Genomic DNA, 27,732 nt, shown 5'->3' on the forward strand with positions numbered 1-27,732 from the left:
ATATATAGAAGTCATCATTTTCAATTCAGCTGTGTGTCATTATTCACCGAAGTTAACCAGGAGGGAAAAAAAAAACAACAAAGGAGAAACCATATGTAGTCTTCTGCACTGAGAGTAAAGTTAGATTCATTCTGAGCTGGAATGCAACCTGCTTTGTGGCTACAGCCACACAGCCAACTTCCCTTAACTACTACATTCTCCTAGTCTACATGGACTGCTCAGCCTGGTGGGCTCCGTTTGTTGTGAAATACACAATAACAGCTCTCTGAAACAACTTACAGTTACATACACGCTCACAAAGAATTTGGTGTAGCAGAAACAGACAAACAGATTAGAACAGTTGGTGCTTAGGCTCCCCATATTTCCATTAGATAGAGCACAGATCGTTCTCTCCAGTCACCAGAATCATGCATCCATGCTTTGCACTCATTTAAAAAGGTTCCTGAGGGAAAGGCCTCTTCCAAAAATGTTTGCTTTCTTCTCTCTTGGCTGATTTAAGAATCCCTACCCATCTCTTTTATCAGCATCCTGCAAATAACAGCAGCACATTACCAATCCAGCCATCATCACCAGTTTAACACGTCAAATGCACACTCTGATTACTATTTGATTTATGCCACCCACAAGTGACATGATAGTATCCACTGCGAAGATCCAGAAGAAAGAAAGGTCAGTCCCACGATCTCAGCAGCTATTCTGGCAGGACACCTTAGATGAACAGATACCCACTTCTCAGGCCTTCTCTAAGAAAAAAAATATAGGTAGAATGATCTTCTGGTAATCCCAGCTGCAGTGACTGCTTTGCTCACGGTTATGCTCTGAGCTCCTACATCCTCTGGGATGCAGAATGACCAATTGCCACAACGTTTTCCAGTGAAGGGGTTACCACTGGGACCTTCTGTCATGATCTGGCCCCATATTTCCATCACCCTTGAGTGAACTTCAAGAGTCTGTTAATTTGTTCACTAGAGTGACTATCACCTAGAAGAGCCTGACAAACCCCAACTCAACTGGTGAGCAGGTTGTCACAGTTTGGAGTGATTGAGCTCTCGACAGACAGGTAAGATCCAGACCTCTGAGGAATTCTCTTAAAATTTCTTTTAAATACACTGTTTGGCTGACATTGATAACTTCATCCAAAATTTTGATTCTTAGATTCCTGAACTGTGGAGAAGCCAGCTCAGGACAATTATAAAGGCTAGTGTTCCATTGTCATGCAGGCCTGGGTAAATTTATGGGCAACTTGGCTCCTTCAGGACTCCTAACTCCACCTTCACTGGGGCATTATTAACTCTGGCCTCCTATTCAAAAGGGATACAAACACATTCTTCCCTAGCAGGCATAAGGCTGTTTGCAGACTCAGGTGACTCTCTGTATCATGTAATCAGATCATATCCCTGCATTACTGTGCTGCATCTAATGAAATTATGCAGAGCCTAAGCACCAGTTGTCTGTTTGCCTTTTTCTGCTGCACTAAATTCTTTGTCAGTGTGTATGTAACTCACAACAGTAGAATCCATTTCCCTTCTCTGCCTTCTTTGTTATCTGTCTACAACACTATTGGCTTATTGTCTCATGCCCTATCTGCCTGTCTTCAGTTCTAACCATCTCAAGTCCTTACTTGCAGCTTGCCAGCCCCTTTGTCTTCTCCCGCTACCTCAATGGCTCCTAGCCTTAGGTAGCTTCCACGTACAGTTCCAGCTTCTCTTTCAACTTCCAATTCTACTTCCATGGCCAAACGGTACCTACTTCTTTAATTTCTCAGATCCCACTCTCAGTCTTTCCAGTTTTCCAATCACATCTACCATCCAGAACTGCTCTAGATCAGTCTCTTTGCTTCGTCAGCCTCATGCAGGACTTTCTGCCTCTTTTCACTCCCAGTATCATTAGACTCTTTTTCTGAATCCTTTGCAAGTTTACTTTCATTTTAGAGTTAAGCAACTCTCTTCAAGACACCAAACAGAGTATTTTCTCATAAAACACTTCTCAAAAATCAAACTAACTCCAAAGCACAACACCATGCAAATACAGTATCTTTATGCTTTACTTCTACACTTCCTTCAGAACTACGCATGCAACATTCAACAAACTGGACTGTAGAACTTCTAATATCTTTTTCCTCCCACCAAATCACTGTGCTATTACATAAACAAATGTAAACAGTTAAAAGAAGAAAACCAACTCTGTCCCAGCTGAAACCAGGACAAAAATGCACATACTTCTCCATGCTAAATAAATTAACTTCTAAGAAAGTCAAATTCAACCCTCTGAAAAGTGGAAAACTATGTTTGAATTTTCAGTCGTGGTTCAGGTTGCATGCTGTGTCTTTACTCCTTCATCTATTTTTGTCTGTGTAAATGTGGAACTTTTTAGTCTTTTCTTTATATGCAGCATATAACATATGTGCTTATAACAAGAGTGAATCAATGGTTTTTTAAGATCTTCATGAATGAACAAAGCTAGGATAAAAAACAGTAGTGCATTAACTATATCAAAACTCTACCAGTCAGTACCCAATAACTTTAAATAACTGCACACCAACACCAGTGTTACAGTGGCTACTTCCAGCACACACTTTCCATGGATTCTTTACACCTGATAAGTTCTTTATACATGTTAAGCCCTGTGGAGAACACGCACATGCAGCTACATGTTTCAGCAAGCAATAGACAAACATAATTTAATAAAGGTTTGTGTAGTACTTCACACAACAGGGTGTTGCAGGAAAAGTATCAAGCAATTAAAATGCCCCTAAGCATACTTATGTACTAGGAAAAGACACTCCTAGTGAAACCTGAAAATATTACCTGGCCATTGCTGCTGGGATATCTCACACCAGTACTTCCTTACTGAGAGGATATCCTTTAGGAGTATACTACTGCAGTCAGATCCATAAGCAGCACAACTTGCTGGATCTTTTATAATATGCACGACATAGCTCAGAAGTTCCTGACATTCCAGTCTGGGTCCTCCTATGTAGAAAAAAAACCACGAGACTCCAATTAACTCACAGCATGCCAAATAAATCTGGAATTATTTAAATGTAAGATGAACATAACAGACTTTACTTAAAACTATGGTTCAGAAACACTTGTTAGGAATCATCTTATTGTTTCTAAGAATGAAAACAGTTATGTGAGAGGAGATAATATATCACTGATAAGCACACTGAATTACAGTCAAAAAGGAGAGAGAAGGAGCACAGAGAACGGATTCACATGAAGATATTTAAATCATAAACTTCTGGGAATGACCAGGATGAACTCCACTCTGGTAACTTACCTTGAGTAAAACATGAAAGGTTAAAGCAAAGCATTGAAACAAAACAATAATTATAAATGAATATTTACTACTTACTTCGATTAGCACGCCTGATGAAATATTTGACTAAACTGCCAATCTCCTGCATCCTTTTTTGTTTGGAAGTCTGGGTTGAAGCAGATGCATTTGGTTTTGTCAATCTGAGGTTTTCCATTTCCTTCTGGAAATATTTCTTCAGAACACTTCAAAAAAACAAAGAGATATGGATCAAAGAACTGGAAATTTATAACTCGAGTAAAACAAGCCAAAGTTTTAAACCAGAACATCAGGGCTTAACCTTTTCATAGAATCATAAAGGTTGGAAACGACCAAGATCATCTAATCCAGTGTATGGGAACTACTGAGTCACGGCCTGAACCTCTGATTGACCACCTGAGGCAAGCAACGAGTCAGCCCTGGGAGCACAGGTGAAGGCAATTCACCTTTGCTACCAGAAGGGGTGGAGCCTTGCTCCACCTCTCCCAGACCCCACTTAAGAGCTCACTACCACTAAGAAAAGATCTTGTTTGGAGATTGCTTCTCTTGGAGTCTTCTCAGTGAACCCAGAACAGGGGTAAGCTTTCCATCCATTCTTTTTTAGTATGATAACTTGTTTAGCCTACCTTTCTTATATATTTCTTAATTATAACATCCATATATTCATTATTATAAACCCTCTCTGCTGACCTTATAGTACACCTAAAGCAGATTATTTCAAGGGTGGGTCTCTACAAACTTCACAGCACAAGCTCCTTCATTCATAAGCCACAGTCCTTCTATTGTGTCTTGAAGAATTCAGCAACACAAAAAATTTTCATAAGCAATATACGTATAAATTGCAAACTAGATGCACAGAATAATTTTCAATAAACAAGAACAATCCATTTTTTCAAGAACAATGACCATCTAGTTAACAATCAATTTTCTTAGCAGTTAGGACTACTGCATCTTTCACGCATGCTAAATACTGCGCAAAGCCATTTAATGAATTTTTAGTTGTTCTTACATTTTCTTCCTCTAGAAGCTGATATGAGTTGTTACTCCTTCACAAACTGAAAAGAAGTCTGAAGCCATTTGCAGAAAGGTAAGTACTGAATCAAGTCTGATAAACAAACTAGTGATGTGCCAGAGAACTGTAACCACCCACAAACTGAAAAAGCTGTGCTTTCCTCCAAACAAGAAAGAAAACTACCTGAACACAGCATCCCAGTTGAGTTGGTTTCCTCTCCTAGAATCGGAATTCCGATCCAGCTGGAGAACTGTTTCAGGATCACGGAGGAGTCGCTTGAAATTTTCAATTTCATTCTGAGAAAGTATATCAAGGAAAAAAATACTTATTAATGACTCCCCTCCTTAGCTTAGACATACATACCAGAAGAAAGATTGTTACCCTTCGTTCTGTAGCTCTCTCATTTTCAAGGCGACGACAACACATAAGTAGATCATGCAATGCAAGACTCATGGTTCACTTTAACAACCGTACCTGTAGATGAAAAAAAAAACAGTAAGACCTTTTCTAATATATACTGTCAGACCCAATTCTGACAGTTAAAAAATTGGGAATACAATATATTGAACAACTATAGTGTTACTTCATTCCTCTGTGGGCTAGTCTTATGGGTCACAAGACTGGAGGCCAGAATCTGATGTTAAGAATTGTCAGTTTTCACAGAAAAAGCCCTAGACAGTAACAGCAAAGATTGCTTTCGCATCCCTCTGATTTCCTTTCTTCCTATGAGTAATAACAGAGCGGAGAGTTGACCAGATAATATTGAGTGAAATACCACTGGCAACATGATTAGAATGACAGAGACAATCAAACAGCACTGATATTTTTTTTTTTTTTTTTTTTTTTTTTTTTTTTTTTTTTCCTCTCAGCAGCTAGTTGTTACCAAAAGCACTCTTAACATCATGCTGCTGAGAGATGGTAGCACCACGAAAACTCACTCTCTTCCCCTCTAATATCCTTCATGTTCTTGGGTATGCACTAGCATACCAACTAGCTCTTTTGGGCTCCTCACATCAAAGGATGCCTGAGTACCAATCACATGAGGAAACAACTTTTTTCCTTTTATGACTACTCAAAGTATGCACCATCTCCTTTAAAAGAGATGGCATTTGCTTGACTTTGCATTTCTGCTTTCCAGAAGATTATGCTGATACAGATCAGGAAATGGAACCATATACAGTTTTCATGCTTCTCCTTTAGGTGATACTGGACATATGCTGCTGAGGATGCAATAAGACACACGATGCATACCACTGCCTAGTGAATACTGAGGTGGGAATACAGAAATACCCATTTAGACAAATAAGGCAATTATAACAGCAGTCAGATCTGCTGTATTTATCTTCCTCTGCTTCAGCCACCAGCTGGGACTAAGGCTGTTCAGAAAGACATGGCGACCAACCGGGAACAAATGAATAGCTTGGATTGGAAGAGACTTTAAAGATTACTGAGCTCCAACTCACTTCCTGAGCTAAAGGCTCAGACCGTGATGCAGTACTGTAGATGGGGCCTCGCAAAGGCAGAGCACAGAAGGGGACAGTCCTCCCCTGCTGCCACCCCTCTGTTGATATAGTCCAGGATGCTGGTCGTCTTCCAGGCTGCATGTGCACACTGCTGGCATGAGCCCAGCTTTTCGTACCTCAGGACCCCTTAGTCTTTCTCCAGAGGGCTGCTTTCAGTGTGTTCTTCTCCTTGTCTGTATGCATGCATATTCAAGATTGCAAATGCAACACTTGGCCTTGTACAACCTCATTAGTTGTCATGGGCTCACTTTTCAAACCTGTGTAGGTCCTCTGGGTGGCATCCCTCCCTCCTTTCATGCCAACTGCATCACTCAGTTTGGTGTCATCAGCAAACTGCTGAGGGTGCATTGCATCCCATCATCTAAGTCATTGATAAACATGTTAAAGGGCACCGGTCCCAAGCCACCAAGCATGGCTGGTCTCCACCTGGACATAGGGCTGCTGACCACAACCCACTGGCTGTGTCCATCCAACCAACTCTCTATCCACTGAATGCTCCAGCCTTCAAACCCATATTTCTCGTATTCAGAGATAAAGATGTGGTGCGGGACCACATCAATGCACAAGCTGAGATGACAGACGACATCAGTTGCCTTCCTTTGTCCACCGTTGCTGTCACTCCATCACAGAAGGCCACCAGATTGGTGAGGCACCATCTGCCCTCGGGAAGCCGTGCCTTCTCCACTCATTGGCTCTTCAACGTGAGTAGAAAGCAGCAAGTAACTTTCAGAACATTAACGGCTTCTAAAACATCGAGAGGCTGTGCCATAGGAACAACAGCAAAGCATCTTTAAGCCTGAATCCCCGCACTGCTCTTCCTGCTGTCACTCCTCCAGGCACCCCAGCGTGGCTACCAAAGCCACGCGAAAGCACAGCCAAATGCCCTGCAGCTGTTCGCTGCTCACAGTAACCTCAACCGCCGTCCCCTCCACCAAGGGCTCCACCACAGAATCACAGAATGGCCCGGGTTGGAAGGGACCTCAAGGATCATGAATCTCCAAACCCTCTGCCACATGCAGGACCACCAACCTCCACATTTAATACTAGAGCAGGCTGCCCAGGGCCCCATCCAACCTGGCCTTGAACACCTCCAGGGATGGACGGGGCATCCACAACCTCTCTAGGCAGCCTGTTCCAGCACCTCTCCACTCTCTCTGGAAAGAATTTCCCCCTGGCATCCAACCTCAATCTCCCCTCCCTCAACTTAAAACCATTTCCCCTTGTCCTGCTGTTATCTACCCTTTCAAAGAGTTGATTCCCTTCCTGTTTATAGGCTCCGTTTAGGTACTGAAAGGCTGCAATGAGGTCACCCCGCAGCCCTCTTTTCTCCAGGCTGAACAAACTAGCTCCCTCAGCCTGTCTTCATAGGAGAGGTGCTCCAGTCCCCTGATCATCTTCTTGACCCTCCTCTGGACCCTCTCCAACAGCTCCCTGTTTTTTTGTACTGGGGGCTCCAGACCTGGATACAGTACTGCAGATGGGGCCTCACAAGAGCAGAGTAGAGGGGGACAATCACCTCCCTGTCCCTGCTGGCCACCCCTCTTCTGATGGAGCCCACCTAGGGCTCCACCAAGCCCCACACCACGCGCGGGGCCCGCCGCCCTCCCGCGCCCCCCGCCGTGCGTGCCCCTCACCTCGGGGCAGGGATTGAGGGCCGCGGGGCACCTCGCGCGCAACGTCCGCCCCGGGCTCCGCCGCACAGCGCCGGGAGCGGCGTGCAAGGCGGGCGGGCGGACCTGGAAGCGGATACTCGGGCCGTGGCGGGTTCCGGCGGAAGGGGCCGGGCGCGGCGCCGCTCGGCGGAGTTTCCGCGCCTTCCCCTCGGTGGCGGGGCGGTCGCGCTGCCCCTCGGGTAGTCGTGCCCGTCTGCCCGGCCCCCGCCCGCCTCGCCGCTATGCTGCTGCCGTCCGACGTGGCCCGGTTGGTGCTGGGTGAGTGAAGGAAGAAGGTGGGAGGGAGAGCTCGAGCGCGGAGCCCGAGGCCGTACCCCGCCTCTTCGGCCGCTTCCACGGCGCTCCCGGCCCGCCTGGGGCTGTCACTGCGCTGCCCGAGGGCCGCGGGTGGCCGAGCCGGGGGCGGGCGGGGCGGCTTTGGGCGGGCAGGCAGCTAACGGGCGGGGCGGTAGGGCGTCGGAACCGACCCGAAATAGCTGATGGCGGCGGGTGAAGGTGAAGGTTCTGCTGCCCTCCCTTCCCCTCCCCGTGTGTGCCACCTGCGAGGCCGGTGTGGGAGCTCAGCCCCTGTGCAAAGGGTGTTTTCAGGACTGAGGCGGCAGAGCGAACTGTTTAAATGACCGCGTCGTTTGGTTTATGCCGAAGATGAGAGCAAACGAGGTGAGGGTCGTGGTTTCTTTGAGGGCAATGGGGCATCAGAGCAGCTTCTCAGAGAGCTATGGGTGCCTCATCCCTGAGGTGCTCAAGGTCAGGTTGGATGGGGCTCTGGGCAGCCTCAGAGTGGGGCAGTTCTGTGCGTGGCAGGGGTTGGGGCTGGGTGGGCTTGAAGATCCCTTCCAACCCAACACGTTTTGTGATATGACAGAGCAGGTGAGCAGTGTCAGTGAGCAAGTCACTGAGGTTTTCTGGCACTTTCCTTTGTATTTTCCTTCAGTTGTCCATCATTCTCCTGACCCAGAGCCATTAAGGCTGTGTCTTCAGTGTTCCTCCAGCACAGTTTAGTTTAAATTCCACCTGAAATGTGCATTGCTGCTATCTTGAGAACTGAGGCCATGAGGATGGGTTGTATCTATTCTGGCAAAGCAACAGAAGGTTTCAGGAAACTCTGTGCATTTTGAAAGGAGATTTGGAACGACCCAAGGAAGATGAAGATTTCTCCCTGGGCTTTGCTGTAGCAAGTTGGTTGAGTTACAGATTGCTGGGCTGACAGCTTATCTGTCAGGCTCTCAGACACTCTCAATAGAAAATCTTGGCTACATCCTACATACGAGGGATGGTCCATCCCAGCTCGTGTTGGCTGTGGCACAGTGCATGCATCGTGTACACTGAGCTGAGCAGCTCAAGGTATGGAGCGGGTGTTCCCTGTAGTGAGCTCTGCTCCCCATTAGGGATTCCTCCTCCATGAGGCATCGCTGAGCTGTGAGCTGGTAAACAGGCTGACAGTGCAGTGCTTCCAGCTGAGGATTTGTTTTCTCTGGCTTTCTGGTGATTTGAAGGTTGGTGGTGATTGAGTTGATAAACAAGGGTAACATATAAGATAAGCTCACCCAGAGGAAAACTTGTAACAAAATGTATATTTTTCTAAAGAACATGAGCGTCAATTAATACTATGAGTTAAGTTTTTACATTTCTTAAGTAGAGCAAAATTAGGAATCATTCCTAGTTCAGAAGGAACTCAACATTTTTTGCTTTAATTTAGTTTTGGCAGTGTTGAAGGTTGTGTAATATTACATAATTATTAAATACATGCAGAAGCAGGTAAGTTCCATTACCCAGAGAATATTGATTCAACCATTTCTGGAGGTTGGTAGGCCTTACTTTGCAGGAGGTTCGCAAGCATTCAGTCATCCCATGTGGTGATGTAGTAGTAGATTCAAGAAACATTGCACCTTTTAATGTGTCTACATTATTTGGATGGGAAGAACAGCCATACCAGCGCAGATCCAAGCCCTATCTGCCTAATACCTTGCCCTCAATCCTGGCCAACCATGGGTGGAAATAAGACCAGCATATAATTATATTTTCCCAAAATACACTTATGGCTTTTAGCAAGTTAATGGTTTGAGTGTTTTCTAGCAAAATGCAGGTGAAGAATGAAATTTAGTGGCCCTTTCATTTCCACAGTACCACCACCACTATTTGTCAGGTAAGCCAGCTCCTGCATCCCGATTGCACCCACAGTGGTTATTCCCAGACAGGTTATTCAAAATGTGCTTATTATTTGGAAACCAGAGTGTGGACTTTTTGTGTCTGGAATGTGGTGCCCTTTCCGGATATGTTTGGATCTGCTAGAAGATGTTTGTCTTCACACAGATTTCAAGTCAGCATTTTTCTATAGGCATCATTGACCTGAGGCAGTCCATTTGCAGGTTCCATGTAAATCCGTATGCTGTTGTATGTATAACCTTCATTGTGTAATTAGGTTTGTATTTTAATGCTTCTTGAAAATATTTCATGTTCAGTTCTGTTACAGACTAGAAAGGAAAGGCATTTTCCTTTGTGGCTCTTTGTTCTCAGCTCCTTTATTCAGATTGAGCTCTTTTTATCTTTTAGTGTTATAGCAGTTGACAATCAAAGCAGGACTTGAGAAGCTTGATGAAAGCAGACTGTATTTGTAATTTTGGAAAAGCAGATTTTTTCAGCGTGCATCCTATTATGGTAGCTCTCAAGTCCTGGGGTGTATGGGGTGTGCAGATGGCACCTCATGCATCTGTTCCAAATGAAAATCGCAGGAATCGAGTGAGGAGAATGTTTTTATTTTGTTAACTTTTATACAACGTATTTGTGGAAAAAAGTTAGAAACACTGTTCTATCAATTGCACGTTCTACCTGTTTTAGAACAGGATGTGTGCACAGAGTTGCACAGTATTCCTTCTAACGGGGAATTCCTCTAGAAGTCCTTTTAACTATCAAACTACGCTGTTTAGTCTGTGTGAGTTTCGTGTGCTGATCTCTTGAGCCAAGGATTGGAAGATGCCAGTAGGTGCCCCCTTCCAGCCTTGAGTTGTTTGTAACACGGTGGAGTATCAGCCATGTTTGGTGTCCTCTCTGGTTTTAAAGGAATATTTTGCAAGATGTATGTTCTTTTGAACTAACTCTGCATCCTCATCCAGCACAGAAATCCTTAGCAAGTGGCTCACCATGGTACACAGCTGTTTGTGTTAATGCTTTGATGTCCACTCAGGAGAAGAAATGTATGAAATATAATGGTTTTACCTGATTTGTTGCAGGGTATTTACAACAGGAAAAGCTCCTAGCTACCTGCCGTGAATTTATTTTAGAAAGCTCTGATTTGAAGGAATATGCAGAGCACTGTACAGAGGATGGGTTCATTCCAGCCTGCTTGCTGGTGAGTTTGTTTTCTGAGCAGTAAGGTGAATTGTGTTCCACCAATGGTAAAGAATATTAAGGTTTTTCAACGATTGCTTCTGAAATGCTGTTTAAAATGATGTGAAGATGAGTTGAGGATGTGCAGGTCTGACTGCGGATCATTCACTTCAAATTCTGTGTTCATTGTTGCATTCTGTGACATCGGTTGCACTCTACGTGGTTTGAGACGGCTCAGCACCAACAGCTGAGGGTCAGTAGTGTTAGTCTTCTGAAGAGCTGCTTAAATGTGATGTGATACAGCAGATGAAGAGTAAGGTGTTAGAGAAGATTCTAAAATCAGTGTGTTTTTCTTTTTTTTTTTTTCAGTCCCTGTGTGGAAAAAACTTGACAACTATTCTTAATGAATATGTAGCCATGAAAACAAAAGGTAAAGCTTCAGAGCAAAGCTCTTTCAAAATTTTTTGTATTTCTCTGTTGTAAACTTCCTTAAGGGAGAGAAAATTTCTCCACCTGTGCTTGGATTTAGTGCAACTTTGTCTGTGCTGGAAGATTTCCCCTTTAGACAGCTATAAATTAGAGCATTGTTTAGTGAGCAGATTGTCTTTGGAGTTTCCATACTAGGTATTCTGACTTCATGTTTGAGTGAAGCACAAAGATACAATAAAGTGTGCAGAATGTGTAGGGTTGTGTTTTTTAAGTTGTGCTGTTTCCTGTGAGATAAAAGCCAAGACGAATCCTGTGGTGTGAAGTGTTTGTTGTCTGGTTTTTAGAACTGATTAAAATAAGTCTGAATAATTTAATATTTTATATGAATAGTAGAAAGAGAGAGCTTTTCTTGTTCAAAGTTTAAAAGCAATTATTGAGCTTGTGCATGTTGCTTAGTCTTAACACTTCTTATACATGTTGCATGATCAGACTGTAGTAGTGTTTAGATCCAATTTAAGAAATGTCATGTTTGGATTACTTTTTAAAATATTGGTCTTTTCATGCTGTGTTTAATAGGAATGGTAGCTTAGGCAGAAACATACTTCTTTCATAGCAGTTTCACATTGGCACCTTGAAAATAGTATGTATGAGTGCTTGCTTCCTTTCATTTATACTTGAATGTTCTGTACTTCAAGTAGCAAATGTTTTCACTTGTTTGTGCCACAAAATAAAGCCTGAATTATAGAGGGCCATATGCCACATTACAATCTTCAAAATCATCCAAGTGGTTTGGGAACACAAGTCCCACTTTCAGAACTGAGGAAGTTAGTTTAGGTTAGTGTGTGTTTGCCCAGATACCAAAACCATATGCAGGCTATGTTGGGAAATACTGTCTTGAGCATCTTTCCCTCTGTTTCACTTAGGCTTCTAAAGCTGAGAACTGCTTCCATGACGAGTGTTTTTAAATGAAGTTCTTTAAATTAGGAGTTGGGGCTCTCTAATTAGCAGAATACTGAGAAGACAAGTAGATAACTATGGTTAAATGATGCTTGAATCATCCCATCGTAATTAGGTTGACTGTGATTTTACTTTTCTCTATGTGTTACTTGTTGTAGGCACTTAAAATGTGTTTCTTATTTTGTTATGGTTTGCTCTAGAAACAACAAATGAAGTTCCAGCAATGATGTCATCTCTGTGGAAAAAATTAGACTATACACTTTCTCAGATAAGGTAATGCAGTTCTGCAATCAAAAAAGTAAATTGTGCCGTAAGATTGAGACCCTACGTTGCTCAGCTCTCCTTATCATTGAATGAGAATGCTTTTGCTATCTATTGCCTCTGAAAGATGGTGAGAGAGAGAGGTATGGAGAGCTGGTAGTTATGCAGACATTTCAAGATAACGCCCTCCTTATCTGCTGTTATGGTTTTATATGTGGCTTTCCAGTCGTAACGCAATACATTATGAGTCATATAGAATCTGAAACCATTGTGGTTACTTGATCAAAAACCCAACACGTTCTTCATCTGAAGAATCTGTGGCCATTGTTTAGAAGTGTAAAAATAAAAATCAATAGAAAAAAACTTTGTGAAGAAATGCTTGACTGTGAGCAGACTGATGTTAGCTGTGTGATGCCATCACGATGCATAGTTGAGTGCTTCCAGTGTGCTCCATTCATTTATGTCACCTGCTTTATTTTCTAGGAGCATGCAAGGCTCCACGGGGTTTTCTGCTAATCAGAGGAGTAAGTATCTGAACCATTCATATGGGATCAGTTGGCTTTATGTTCTAATGATCTGTTTTGGTGAAAAACAAGGGAATGCTGCAGCAAGCAGTAACTCAGCCTTACTCTTACAATATTGCTGAATCTCTACTGCAGTAATTTTTAGCATGACTGCTCTCTTCAGCACAGCCTGTGGTTTACTGTGATGGTCAGGAGACCAAAAAGAAAAGTTGTGCCTTTTGCAGGTGACTCGAAGTGTCAATACAGTGTTTTCTTATCTGCTGAAATCTCTTTTTTTTTCCCTTTAATGCCGTTCAAATGTCTAAAAACTGCTGCTTGAATCCTGAAGCGGTTCACAGAGGAACTGAAAACGTAACCAGTCTTATTATGATGTGTTTCCAATGAATGACAGTTTTAAAGATTATTTTCATATGAACATGTATCAAGCAAAATATGTTGTACTTTCTAACAAAAAAGAGACTTGTTCTGTCGAGAATTGTTTCTTCCATTGCAAAAACTGCTGAGAGAACTTTTAAAGGCAAAGTTATTTAACTTGAAAATACATTTTTTACTTTGTAGCGCTATTGAGTAACCTGTATGAGAAAAGGGAACATGAAATATAGATAATAATTATTTTTGGATCTGAGATTCACTGGATTGGATGGCATTCTGTTGTTTGAATTTGCCAGGCTTGGTATGATAAAGAAATACAAGAAATAGCCTTGTCTTTGCTATTCCAGCCAAGGTCAGTTATGAGTTGCATTTTACATAGTGAAATGTCATTTTGGTATGATTTATTCCTGTTAATGTTTAAGCAGTGGTATGAGTGTGGTTACAGTGTCAGTGTAAATTGTCTGTATTTGAATTCTTTTGGTTCAAACCTGTAATGCAGAAGACAAAGATGAGTGGTGCTTACTTGTTGAGTTTCATAAACCAGTTGTTGAAGCACAGAAAAGTTCCAATGAAACACCTGTAATTAGGTCTAAAATTACTATATTCAAAGACTGCTTCTTTTTAAGCATCCTTTGTAAGATGGTTTATCATATATTTTCATGTCTTTGCTATCTCTAGCACGTACAAGAAGTGGAATTGTAGAAATGAAACGACAGAGAATGCTTCAGCAATCAGCTCCTCCAAATTCAGGACTGTTATCTGTAGCCCCTCAGCCAGGACCACAGTATCCCTCTTCTACCGTATCTCCTCAAGTTATCCACAAGCCAACAATAAATCAGAGTGTATCACAGGCAAGACTGAATACGTTGTTTGTTCACCAGCCACAAGCCCAAGAAAACAAGATCGGCAGTAAGTGACCCTGTTGTTTTTTCTTTAAAACATTTATGTCTGTGGAAGGTCTGGATATAGGTGAATATCTTCTAGAATTGGGACTAATTGTCTGCTACTGAAAAAGTTTTAGAGAATTTCAAACTCTTCATAACAGTTAAAGTGATTAAAATAAATGGAGTGCCAAAAGAGAAATGGCTCTTGCAAACTTGCTGGCTAACATCGGTTCAGAGATCAGAAGTGCATCAATTTGTCATTTTTTGATTGTGTGTAATTACACTCTCCCAAGGCACTTGTAGCAGAGAAAATAAATTTTTCCTCAGGTTTCTCCTCTTTAAAAGGAGTGCTTCTCATTCTCATGATAATATGAAACTGTTTTTGATTAATTCAATGGAGTTGATTGGAATGTAATAAATAATGTGAATATTTCTATATTGCCCTAGAGTGTCAATGAAAAAAATATTTATGTTATTGTCTCTTTCTGCCTTTATAAAGCAGGAGATTTCATACACATTCAAGTTCCAGCATCACAAGAACGAAAGCTTCACTCAAACTTGCTTTCTCCAGGAAGGAGAAAAAGGTGATCACTTCTTTTTGATCATGTAGAGATTTTCCAGTGTTGTATTCCTTAGCATAAGTGAAAGGCAGTTTGCCACAGTGTGTGTATATTTCTAACTTTTCTGAAGTCAGACACAATGTATGCATAAGAGATAATTCAGCAATTGTTTGATTTTGTTGTATTTCCAGTATGTGGTTAATTTTATGTTGATTATGATCTTTCATTTGCTAAGAAGGAAGTATTTGATTTAGTGAACGTGACAAATTGCTTGGAATGTTTCAGTGAATCTCAAAAGAGGAAAAGTGTGGCAACATCTGGACCTCCTGCAGGAAGTAAAAGTTCTCAAGATCCTGATGAAGTAATAATAGAAAAAGAAAGTGAGCCACTTGAAGAGTTTATAGATGGTAACTTCCCAGTGAGTATACAATTATGGAAGGTATTTACATTTAAGAACCAACTTCAGACTAAAGAGAACTACATTTTTGTGTTGTTTGTTGTAGGAATTACAGAAATTAACTTCAGAAGCTAAATGTATTGTTTATATTTGAACTTGCTTTGTATATTGAGCTTGTGAGGATAGCATGTTTAGGCAGAGTTTTGGTGGTGTTTTTTTTTTTCCTTGATCTATTGACTTTGCTAAGACACGTGTGAGCTGTTAGAATACTGTTATTTTTTTAGCAAAGGAAAACCAGAAAGCACAATAAGCCTTGCTGTACTTCAGGAGAGCAGAGAGAGCGATGCTTGTGATGCTTTTCATAGAGATGTTGTTCAGTCATAGATGGCCTGTCCTGGTGGACAGTAAAGATACTGCAGTCAGAGGTAAGTCAGCTTATTCAGAAAGAGGAGGAGTTTGTAACAGCTACCCAAGAAGTAGCTGAAGTAGAGCTTGTTATCAGTGTCTGTTGTATCAGGGAGTGTTGTGTATATTGAATTGTTTGATTTTACAAGTTGGAAATTTATGCTTCTTTTTTTTTGATAATAAAAAATAAAAAGCTGACTGCTTTAAAATTCTACTTTCTAGCAATTGATTATTGAAAATGCAAGAGAAAAGATCCTGAGCAACAAATCTCTTCAGGAAAAGCTAGCTGAGAACATTAACAAAATCCTGGGCAGGTAATAGAAGGAACCTCTAAATTTCATCTGTATGCTTATTTGATTTATTTTTGAGTTCTGAACTAATAACTGTTCTGTTCCAGTGATGGCAATGTCACTCAGGCACCTAAACAGGCAGAAAGTGGCCCAGCAGAACAGGAGACTTCAATTGATGAAATCCTTGGACTTCAGGTGGGTCTGGTTTGTGCTTTTTACATTTTTGAAGATGAGCTACATCAGAATGGTCAGTAATGGAGACTTTGCTGAACCTGTGCCTGCCTTTAATCTGGCATTGTCCTCCTCTCCTCATTCTCCTTCCCCTCTCTATGAAAGACAGCTGAGCCCATCTAATGGGTAACTTCTGCCCATGGCACAGTCCCACAACTTCCCTTTATAATCATCATCTCTTACCTATTTGGTGAGCTGGTTCAAGGTCTGAACCAACAGATCTTTTGCTGGAGTTAAGTTTTAGCCAGTTTAACACTCTGAATTCATTCTTCACTGTGCCGGGCAGTGGAAGCCGCAGCAGGATTGCAAGGCAGGGAAGTGGGACCACTTCTGGCATATCAGAGTGTTACAGAGAACTTAGAAGATCTCCTGGAGGTCATGGCAGATGACCTGCCATGTATTTTGTATTTGGATTCTTGAAAAGGCACTGAATGCCCCACTCATCATCTTCTTGGGCTGCTACCAAAGAAGTCAGCCTGGAGCGGGAACCTTAGATCAGTGTCCTGTGCAGCTGTGCCTCCCAGCTGCCTGCCACAGAGAAGTAGTCATGTTGTAGAACGAAATGAGTAGATTAAAGGAAACTGTCTTTTGCATAGTGTTGTCTTACAGATGTATGCAAAAACAGGAAATCAAAAGGTAGTTTGGGGATTTTTTGCCTGTGGTTGGCTAGTGCAGCCTTACAGTATTCACACAGTCTATATGAGCTTCCGCTGTACCCTGAAATTCAGTCTTTCTTAACAAATACTTGTCATTTAGAGAGTATCCCAGCATGCATGTGAGGGCTGTAATGTGTGCCAGAAATGTTGGGATTTTGCAGGGCTCTATTTCTTCGGTTGTTAATATTTTTTACAGACCCGAAATGCGTGGCAAAAACATTTCCTATGTTTGTCTTCATGTTTATGTGATGAACAGAAGTAACAGAAGTGAAAATAAGACGGAAAAGATTCTTACCCGTTTTTCTTTGAGCTGTGAAAGCAATTGTCTAACAGTTCTGCATGTCTTGTCGTAGGGTGAAATTCATATGTCGGAAGAGGCTATACAGGACATTCTGGAACAGACAGAATCAGATCCAGCTTTTCAGGCGCTCTTTGACTTGTTTGATTATGGTAGGGTATATTGTTCCAAATTGTACCATTGTTATAAAACAGCAAGAATTATGATATTGTTTTCAAACATTCCTTGAGGAAGCAAAGCTAGCTCAGCAGACCTCTTTTGCATGAGAAATAGACTGTATGGCATCTGTGTCCTGTGACTTGGAATTGGACACTGGCAAACATGACTGTAAAGTACTGAGGATTCATTTGGCTGAAACTTTAGACTCTTCTGATATAAGGGATGATAGCTCATGTCAGTTTTTCAATTCTTTTGTGTTGTTTTTCTATTTGATCAGGAATATCCTTGCATAAAATATGTTTCTGTGCTATTGCTGGATTTATTATGAGTACAGAGTTTTTGATGTGTTTAGGATAGTGTTTCTTGAACTTGAAATCTATATGATTCATTTAAAATGCATTACTTACATTTGTATTTAAAATAATACATTTAATCATTCAGCATACTCTATTTTGAAAATAGGGAAGAACAAGGTAAACAAGAATTTGCCTGTTGGCATTTCTGGTCAGAGTGGGGTAGAAAACACAATCCTGGTGGATGCGGATAACCTGGAAACACTTGAAAGTTCTTTAGGAACAGAAGAAACTAGTAAGTGTAGGTTTTGTTGTCTTTTGTTGTCTGTTTGTGGTTCTTTTTCCCTCTAAAATTCCTTCTAATCTGTTCATTTTTTTCATGATGAAAGTATCTCCAGACAGTTAAATTGTTAATATTTTTGGTGCTAATACGCCCCCTGATGTTTACCTTGTATTGCCATGTGGATGCACTTAGTGTGTAAGAAAGTTTCAGGCTATTAAACTTTTGCAAGTAATGTTGTTAAGCTCCTGTATGAAAGCGGAATATCTGCAAAACTTTTCTCATTCAGAACAGAGATTCTAGGCAAATTTTCACTGTAGAGCACATAAAGATAATGTTTTACATCTAACCTTACTACTGTTTTCTATCTATTCTGTATTGTGTTGGTTAATTGATCCCCAAAATAGCCTTACTCTGGACAAAAGGTTTGTCTGCCCCATTCTTAACAACTGTCAGTCAGTAGCAGGTATTGAAAAAAAGTCAAGCAATCTTTATCCTGAAGTATTCTATGAGCAACTGACCTCTTATGTGTATGCTCATTTTTTATGCTTAGACTGAATTAACAAGTTGTCCAATCTGTGTAATCTAAGTGTATTTTGCATGTACTCTCCACGCAACTTGAAAGTAAGGATGAGTAGTGTTATTCCTACTTCATTTTACATGGATCAGTTTTCCACTTAAGTGATTAATTCACTCTAAAACCCTGTACAATTACCATTCTTTGTAATAACTGTGGAACCAATCTAGTCTCTGTTTTACAGGTGATAATTCTAGACAAGTGCTGTCCTGTAAAGGTTTTCAGTTGGAAGAAACGCCGTGCGCTGTGAAGAATCCCGTTAATGATGACGATATGGCAAAGAAAAATGCAACCAATGACCAATTGAATGGAAACTGTAGGCTAAGGAAGGAGGCTGACATACTTAAAACTATTACCCATGAACATATTGATGAGCTGGAAATTGCTTTTGACTCTGTGCCTGTTCTGACTGAATCTAACAAGAGGCAAATTTCTGATAGCGAACGTCATGAACACTGTCAAGATTCTTATGGTAAAAAAGACTCGTCCACACTAGCACCTGGAAGTGAAAAATGTATGGAAATTGAAAAAGATACACTAAGTCATAGTGCTCAAAGTAGTCCTAATTTGGAATGTGTTCATTCTGGTAGTCCGCAGATTCCTTTGGTTTCACTGGAAGAGGGTTGTAGAGCTGGTGAGAACAGAACACGGCCTGCAAGTAAATGTCACTTTTCACCACACACGTCGATACCTGAAAAAACACTTGCTAAAAGCCCTCCTGATGGAAGCCCTGTCCACAGCGCCCTGCTGAGAAAAAATAATACATCAATTTCTAGCCCATCAGCAGATTCAGGAAAAGAACAGGCTGTAACAAATGGTACAGCTCCGTTACTTAATATTTCACAGGAGAACTTGAGCCACCATACTAACCAGCAAGATCAGAGTGCGCAGTCAGACTGTGCTGCAAAATCCACAGTGAATATATCAGATCTTGGCAAAACCGAGTTGCAGCTGGAAGCTGCTGGTACTTGTAAAAAAACACAGTCAGATGATCAGCATGCACTTGATAACCCTAAGAAAGACTTTAACCTCCCTTCAGGACTATCGAACTCAGAGGGAGCACAAGTGGAAGTGCAAGAAATGCAAGAAACTTCATCTTCTGCAAAAGCAGATACTGATAACATGTATTTCTCTTCTGGTGATGATGCGTGTACAGGAATTTCTGTAGTATCCACTGAAAATAACCTTACTACATCTGAAACGTGCCGCTCTCCTCTCCCAGAAACTGCTTCTTCAGCAGATGAATTGAGTACTGAAGCCAAAAGCACAAGCGGTGCATCTTCCAGTAGTCAACCAATGGATGTTGATCCTTCTAATATCATGTCCCTCAAGATAATCATCAGCGATGATCCGTTTATTTCGTCAGACACGGAGTTAAATAATGCTGTTTCCAGCATCACAGGAGAAAATTTGCCAACGATAATACTGTCATCTCCAGCCAAATCCCCCAGCAAAACTGCAGGCCTGTCCAAGTGTCTGACTTCAGAAGACACAGAGAAAAGTGCAGAGTCAGCTTTGGCAGAGCAGAATCTCCTTGTGCTCCGACCTAAGGATCCTGTGGTCACCGCAGTTAACACTCAGAATGAGGACTGCACTGTTTTTTCAGTTGCAAGCACAAGTAATCTTTCCAAGGAGGGAGGCTTTATTCAGTTGATGCCAGCAACAAGCACAGCTTTTGGCAGTACAAACAACCTGTATATAGCCACCTGTGTGACTGACCCAGCTGCCTTAGGCACGGCTGTAACTCCTTCCAACGTGGTTGTACTGCCCGGCAGCTCAATGCCTCTTGCTGCCCAAGCACCAGCAGTCCAGCAATTACGGACTCCTCCTAGATCCAGCAGTACATTTGCAGGAAACCAGGCTATCTCCCCAAGCTTCCCACAAGGTAATTTCACTATTTCAAAAATGATGTTGTGTTTCATTCTTTCATAAAAGTGAGCTGAATTTTTAAACGTTGCTCTTTCTGCCCTTTGAAACCAGGAACTCGTGAGTGTGTTAATTGCTGCTAAAATTAAATAAAAGCCATGGAGAGGCCCTGTCTGCTATGAGTGGTAATTCTGTGTGATAGAATGCAAACAATAGGTACTTCCACTAAGCATCAAAAAGAACTATTTGATGTTGGTATTTCTGCCTTTAATTCAAAGTTCAAGACTTAGGATAGCTACGTTCTACTACTTCATTTAATTTTGAACCATTTCTCAAAAAAAGGGAAAGTATTTGATTAAAGGAGCCTATCAAAACTAATAATAACACCTGTTTTCTAGTTGAAATGTATAATAAGGACCATGAAGATTTTCAAAAAAGGCAGAGATTTTCCTGCCAAAGGTTTGGCTGTACACAATTCTAAGAAATTCTGTCTTGAAGCTTTTGTTTTCGCTTCCACATGTATGTATGTCACTCTGAATGTAATGCCTCTATTTCCATGGAAACTACAACAGATAGAAAGAGCACTATTTGGTAGAGCAAATTCTCAGCTACAAAGCACTATTTTCAACACAGTCACTGCCATTAGCTCTGCACTTTTGCTAGCAATGAAAAAGAGTCTGGATGTCACACTTACAAAAGTCTGCTCCAGCAGATGTGATCAGCTGTTTTACTGCTGCTATGACCATGGACCGTGTTGTTGCTAGGAAAAAGTTGCTGCCCACATGGTCCACTTTTCACTGTGCTCACAGCCACTGTTGGTCTCTGTAAACATTCAGCAGGTGTTGATGAATTTCCATTGGTGACATCTTTTCCACATGCCGGAATTCAGTGGCAAACCTTTGACACACTCCCATGTCAGATGCCATTGTGTCAGACTGCCCCTCTGCTGCCAGCTGTCACACAGCAACAAAATGCCACGGGATATTGGTGGAAAGGTTCAATATCTACTGCAGTAACACCAGCATCCACCTCTGACTTTGTGGGCCAACATCGTAAAATAGGAGGCATTACTTCTGGAGCAGCCCTTTCATTTTTGTTTCTATGCAATTGTAATACTTTGATGTGTTTTTAGGTTCTGCTATTATTATCACATCTCCAGTGCAGCCTGTTTTGCAAGGAATGGTGGGAATGATTCCTCTCTCAGTAGTGGGACAAAATGGGAATTCCTTCTCAGCGCCTGCCCGCCAGGTAGCCTGTCACAATTCAGTCTGTCTCTTTTCAAAATTAAAGCTCAAGGGATAAGATTTCTTTTGCTAAACTGTAACTGAATATTTTGATTCTCTTAAGGTTTTGCATATGCCTGTAGCTAATCCAGTGTGCAACAGAAATGTCCCAAAACTTCCCATCCCACCCAAATCACAAAAGATTCCTGGAGCAAGAAACAAGACCAATGCAGGTATTCACTTTGCGTTCTTGAGGAGGGCAGAATACATGTGAAGGTTCTAAAGATGTATGAGTTCTGCGTAATAAATGCCCTGGGAAGAGTAAAGGGAAGCTGTCTGTCCATGTGTGGAGCTCCAGTACAGGAGGGATGTGGAGCTCTTGGAGGGAGTCCTGAGGAGGGTCACAAAGATAGAGCTCCTCTCCTATGAAGACAGGTTGAGGTAACTGGGCTTGTTCAGCTTGCAGAAGAGAAGGCTCTGGGGAGAACTCATTGTGGCCTTTCAGTACTTGAAGGAAGCTTACAAGCAGGAGGGGGACCTACTTCTTACACTGATAGTGACAGGATGAGGAGGAATGGCATTAAACTAAAAGAGGAGATAAACTAAAAGAGGAAATTTAGGTTAGATGTTAGGATTACATTTTTCACTTGTAGAGTGATGAGGCACAGCTGCCCAGAGAAGCTGTGGGTTCCCCATCCCTGGAGGAGCTCAAGGATGGGTTGGATGGGATTCTGGGCGGCCTCAGCTGGTGGGGGGCAGCCCTGCCCATAGCACAGGTTTGGAACTGAATGATCTTTAAGGTCCCTCCAACCTAAGCCTTTCTGTGATTCTATGACAGCTTGTGCATTAGCCAGTCTATCTTTTTTAAAAAAAGCCGTGGGCTTAAGCATAAAAATGAAATAGAATGAAGCTGCAAATTAAGAAGAAACTGAAGATGGTGCAGTTAGTCTGCTTTCTGGTTCTCTGGGTGACCAAGAGAGCTCTCTGTAGTTACTTCCTTTCTACTTGGAAATTTTGGCTGTGCATTTCTAAGTCCATCTCTATTGGTTTTGTCTTGCCAGACATCTGCTCCCCACATGTAGATAGCAGGTTTCTTGGTCATGCTCTTTGCTAATTTGTTAATCCATATATTTTAAAGTAAATGAAAAATTTGCAGGGCTTTCTCACTAGATTTTACTGATTCTCTACCAGCGAAAATGTCCTTGCACTTATTGTGAGATAATGTACTCCAAATAGTAGTAGTAGTCTACCAATGCTTTATCTCTTGTTCTAGGAAAACCGGTACCGAGCGTATCCGAAACGGCAAACCATATAAATGCTCGAGCACAAAGGTAAGAAGTACCAGGCATTCAAAGCTGCTTGCCTTCTCCTGCCATGAATTTGTTCGTACAGCATTGCCTAGGAGGAAGGCAGCTTTTTGAGCAGTGGTATAAGTAGGATCCCCCATCTCTTTTCCCAGGTCGAAGAGTGGCAGCCTCCCTAATTGTTGTTACAGGCTCCATTTGCTACCTTATTGTCATCCCTTCTGGTGTCTGAACTTTCTGCAGTCGTTATTCCCTATTCTCAGTATTTTGTGTGTTGATAACATTTATCTGTAGATTGAAGAGAGTTGTGGAAGTCAAAATGAGATGATATCATTTTGATAATTCAGCTTTCTGTTAATTTTAACTGTCTCCAGACAGCTGAGCTGAAATTATGCAGTAAGAACAAGTATGTTTCTGAAGTATTTTCACCCCTTTTTCAGGACTGGAAATTCAGACAAGCTCATCACTGCAGAGCTAGGAAGGAAAGCGGAGGAGAACTTGCCTGCTGCACCAGCAGAGAGCACAAGCTCAAATTCGAGACAAAGTGAAAGTCACAGGAGAGTGCTTTGCTTTGACAACATCCTACCTGCTGCAGGTGGAAACACCCAAGCACAGACTGTGAAGAGTTTGCCCCAAAAAGAAAGAAACGAAAACTCTTCGTTTGCTGTTGATTCGGCACCATCCTCTGCCAAAGCACAGGCAGCAAAGCGAGAGAAAGATAAAACGTTGCCTAGAATTCTCTGTAAGCCAGAAATTGCTGGCAACAGAAGCACAGCTGTGAAGGAGCCGCAGCCCGAGCGGAAGGTTGTAACGGCAGGGCTTCCCTCAGATCCCTTCCACAAGGCTACAGCAAATAAAGAAAACGAACTGCGAAGAGATAGTGATGAAAAACAGAAGAACCAGGACACTGCCAAACTGTCCAATGGCCAGCAGAGTGTTAGCTTATGGAATGAGAAGACGGTTGCTTCGGTGCAAGAACTAAACAAGAAGCAAGGGTCACTGTCAAATGGGAACAGCAAATCTTCACCACCTGTTTCTCTGTCTTCAAAGGAGCCAAAGCGAGAAGCAGCTAAAGTTTCCAGCCAAGGCCTTTGCCTGTCAAGTCCGTTCACCAAGCAGTGTGTGGAAATGTTGCAGGACATTCAGTGGCACAGCCCTAGTGGTAAAACAGTTGAAAACGGCGAATTGCCAGTACCCCGTACCCCATCTGGAGTTGGAGACAGGCATACAGATGACACTGCAGATAGCGTACGAACCCCAACCTGCCGGCGATTCAACGAGGACAGTGCAACTCCTAGAATCATGGTCCCTCCTGCCACACCAGACCTGCCTGCCTGCAGCCCTGCTAGCGAAACTGGCAGCGAGAACAGCGTCAGTATGGCTGCCCACACGCTGATGATCCTCTCCCGGGCTGCTATTGCGAGGACTAGCACTGCAACTCCTCTGAAGGACAACACCCAGCAGTTCAGGTCTTTAAGGAGCACGGTAAAGAAAAGGAAACTGGAGGACTTGAGTGAGGGTGAGAGAAATTCTCGTTCCACAAATAGGAAAGACCTCCAAAGCTCTCCAACACCATCAAAAAAGAAGAAAATAAAGGTAAGTACAGACACTATTGAAATCATGAATGTATTAAACATGTATATTGTTTATAATGGTTCAGAGGTATTAGTCCAAATCCCTGACATCCTATTTATGTTTGTTGGTTGCTAACGCTGCATCTTGGCCTGTTCTGAACTAAATTCTTTTAAGATGAATGAACTCTTCAGATACTCATAGAATCACAAGGTTGGAAAGGACCTACAAGATCATCTAGTCCAACCGACTGCTATTGACTGTCCAGTTATACCTATGAAAATCAAATGATTTCCTTTAAAAAATGAATGAGTTTGTAAATTCTAACTTCAACTTAAATTTCTAGATTGAATTTAGAAATCAGGCCAAATTAGACTATGGCTTTCTAAAATCCAAACTGTTCTTGCATCCTTATTTACTACAAGGACAAGCCTACATTTGGTGTATTCTCCCACTCTGTAGCCTGGAGAACCTTGCCTTTGACTTGAGGGTTTGGCAGATAGCAAAGGTGTGAGACAAAAAGGTGATGTATGTCAGCAACCAAAAAGGAGGCACAGTATAACTTTGTGACAGCTAAGCATGGCAGTCACATAGTCCTGACATATTCTAATTGAAAAGCAATCAGTAACTCATCCTGCAGGTTCCCAGGGCTGAGAGGTGTGCCTGTTGGAAGTGGGGGGGGGTGCTGCTAAAGTTGAGAGCTGAATTCCTGCCCACAGGCACATGGTTTGTATGCTGCAGGTATACAGATGTCTGTATGCACTTTGGTATCTGATTCCTGAGTGAGCTTTGTGGAGTTCTTTCTGCAAAGCAAATGGAAGGTTGAGAGAAGACGGAATGCTTCCAGACTGCTTTGGTACCCCCAGCTTCTCAGTATCTAACACAAGTGTTCATTTCTTCTCCTACAGAAAAAGAAGCTCCCAAATTCTTTTCCAGCAGGAATGGATGTGGACAAGTTCTTGTTATCTTTGCATTATGATGAATGAAAGAAGGTGAACTGTGACAATATAGAGCTAGGTATCGTTATTGCTGAGGTTTTGCATGAGAAATTAGTTCTGAAGGGTGAGTTGCACTTTCAGTGCACTGAAGTTTCACTTTATAGCAAAATCATGCTGTTTCTGAAGCAGGTTGCTAAGTGTAAATATTGAGTTGGTATATGTTTATTTTTGAAAAAGCACTTGCGTAATTATAGAGCCATTTAATTTGCAAAGTTGTAAATTTGTATAAATGTAATGTTAAGAAGTTGTATGTTTCCCATTATACCCCGTTGTCTGTGCTCTGCTGCATTCTCTGTTACCCATGGGAACTGCTTCGTCCCTTCACACAGCAGTTGTGCATTTGAAGGCGGCGTTTGTAGTTCACTGCTCTGAGCCCTGGCTGGTTAACCTCCAGCTTCCCCCCTTGCTGAACCCCACAGGAGTTTCACCTTTGGCTCTGACTGGTTTGGACTCAAAGTCTTTTCTCCTGGAACCATCAGACCTGTGTTGTAAGGCTTTGAGGGAACGAACAGAAATACCCAGTAACAAAACAGAAGGGAAAAAAACAAAAAAAAAACCCAAAACCCACCCAAAGCATTTCTAATCTCTTGGTTTTCCCAACCAGGCACTGAGATAGAGGGATTTCAATTTGTGTAGGCCTCACATGTTTACAGGGTTTGTTACACAGGATGTCTTTGATGCAAAATTACTTCCAGTGTGAATACTTAAATTGTAGCCCCAGCCAGACAAGGATTTCAAGTGCTCTACTGCAGAGGTAAATTCTTTCATCCATCATTTGTACTGTTGAGAAAGCAGTTGTTAGTATTACTTATCCTTTAGTGAGACACAGTAAAATTTGCACCTCATCTTTCTGTTTAACATAGGACTTGCTGTAGTTACAGAAACTCTTCAGGAGAAGAGCAGCTCAACCTGCATTTTACGTATTAACATTAGCATGGGAGCAAACGAGCACCCTCATCCTTGCTCCAATAGTGCAGAATGCTCTCTTTTGGTGTCCTCCTTGGTTCTCAAGTTATTGAGGTCTTAAACAATGCAAGTTTTCCTGTAAGAGAGCTGTACAGCAACAGGGCAATGTTTCAGATAGTATACAAGGATTCCTAAGGAACCAATATTATGCAGTAGATGTTTATATTAAACCCATCCAATAACTGAATACTGCATAGCATTTACAGCTTGAATAAATATTTTTGTTTTAATAACAAGTGTGTCTTGTTTAATGCTTTGTTTGTCAGCCAAGCAGTTTGGTGGATAGATGTGTTACGGTGGTATAGATATCAGTCATTTTTTGTAGACAGAACTGAGTATTAAACACTGGATTCTAATAACACTAATTTGTAGAATAGAACCATAGAATGGCCTGGGTTGAAAAGGGCCACAATGATCATCGAGTTTCAACCCCCTGCTATGTGCAGGGTCACCAACCAGCAGACCAGGCTGCCCAGAGCCACATCCAGCCTGGCACTGAATGCCTCCAGGGATGGGGCATCAGCCTTCCTGGGTGAAATTGCCAGGGGCCAGAGCAGGAAAGCCAAAAAGATGTTTGCTGCAAGCCAGCCTTTCATGCTTGATAGTACTGAATGCTGATGTGTGATATTTTTAAGCAATTTGTTTGCCACTTATTTAAGGCAGAGTGTTGCCCTTCCATAGGGCAGCCAGTATTCTCCGTGCTTCACTTTCAGTGCACGTAATGTGGCAGTGCTGAAGCCATGAATTATCAGTGTGCTTAGTTATGCTTTCAAGCAAAAAGTTTCCAAGCTGCTGTGGTTGGGGCAGGTGTTATTCAGAAGAACAGATAACAAAGTGTGGATGAAGGTTACTTTTCTCCTTTCTGTGTAGCATTTAAACCCACTGCATGTTTGCTTCCTTTTCAAGTATGTTCCTTGGCAGAGAAAAAGAAAGAACACCACAAAACCAGCACCCCTCACAGCTAAGCCAAAGTATTTATTCCCCTTCCTTAGTGTAAGCAAATTTACAGGCAATCATCTGGTAAAGGTGACTTCCTGCTGAAACATATGCTAAGGTAAGAAAGCAGCTGTCCTCTATCTCAGCTAAGAAATGGGGGAGTGTCTGAGTGTTCTTCTTCTGCAAGCGGCTTTGGGATTAGAACAGGTGGGTGGAACAGCCTCTTTCTGCCCTCTGGCAAAAAGCATTTAAGAAACTGCATCTATCTCACCGTAGTCCTGAACAAGATTCACTCTGCAGGAAGGTGTTTTCCTGTTTCCCCACACTTACAAAATAAATGCTGAACTCAGTTTCCTTGAAGTCGTAACTGTGAGCTCCTGAGTGCAGCCAGCCACAGGGCAGGGTTATTGAAGGAGGGAACGGCGCTGGCACACGTGCAGGCCTGAACCTGCCTTGTTCTGA

General features: G+C 42.0%; 2 protein-coding genes across 7 annotated transcripts in view; one reads left to right on the forward strand and one right to left on the reverse strand.

Moving 5' to 3' along the window:
* The window catches only part of ATM (ATM serine/threonine kinase), a 59,980-nt gene extending 52,461 nt beyond the window's left edge, over positions 1-7,519 (reverse strand). For 2 of the 3 annotated variants that reach the window (XM_042838821.1, XM_042838819.1), the window contains exons 1-5: positions 7,467-7,519; positions 4,691-4,783; positions 4,493-4,605; positions 3,358-3,503; positions 2,808-2,972 (exon numbers count right to left, since the gene is read on the reverse strand). In XM_042838821.1, coding sequence (XP_042694755.1) covers positions 2,808-2,972; positions 3,358-3,503; positions 4,493-4,605; positions 4,691-4,762 — 496 coding nt within the window. In that variant the 5' untranslated portion in view covers positions 4,763-4,783; positions 7,467-7,519. The remainder of the gene's footprint in view (positions 1-2,807; positions 2,973-3,357; positions 3,504-4,492; positions 4,606-4,690; positions 4,784-7,466) is intronic. The other variant, XM_042838820.1, reaches the window with a different exon arrangement.
* A 166-nt stretch (positions 7,520-7,685) lies between these two features.
* On the forward strand, positions 7,686-26,570 carry LOC122171311 (protein NPAT). Of its 4 annotated transcripts, none has more exons than XM_042838777.1 (18): positions 7,686-7,763; positions 10,736-10,854; positions 11,202-11,262; positions 12,419-12,491; positions 12,963-13,003; positions 14,054-14,284; positions 14,759-14,843; positions 15,105-15,258; positions 15,844-15,935; positions 16,019-16,106; positions 17,152-17,248; positions 17,718-17,849; positions 18,590-20,290; positions 21,404-21,519; positions 21,619-21,727; positions 22,768-22,825; positions 23,239-24,394; positions 25,279-26,570. In XM_042838777.1, exons 1-18 carry the CDS (start codon positions 7,727-7,729, stop codon positions 25,354-25,356), a joined length of 4,428 nt encoding a protein of 1,475 aa, XP_042694711.1. In that variant the 5' UTR covers positions 7,686-7,726; the 3' UTR covers positions 25,357-26,570. The 4 variants fall into 4 exon arrangements, with proteins under 4 accessions (XP_042694711.1, XP_042694713.1, XP_042694716.1 ...); XM_042838779.1 differs by having other exon boundaries at positions 17,718-17,843; XM_042838782.1 differs by having other exon boundaries at positions 15,105-15,237.
* Positions 26,571-27,732: the final 1,162 nt, after the last annotated feature.

The sequence above is a fragment of the Centrocercus urophasianus genome, unplaced genomic scaffold (genome assembly GCF_019232065.1).
Source record: "Centrocercus urophasianus isolate 14NV4802_14NV808 unplaced genomic scaffold, USGS_Curo_1.0 seq_9, whole genome shotgun sequence".
Taxonomy (NCBI): Eukaryota; Metazoa; Chordata; class Aves; order Galliformes; family Phasianidae; genus Centrocercus; species Centrocercus urophasianus.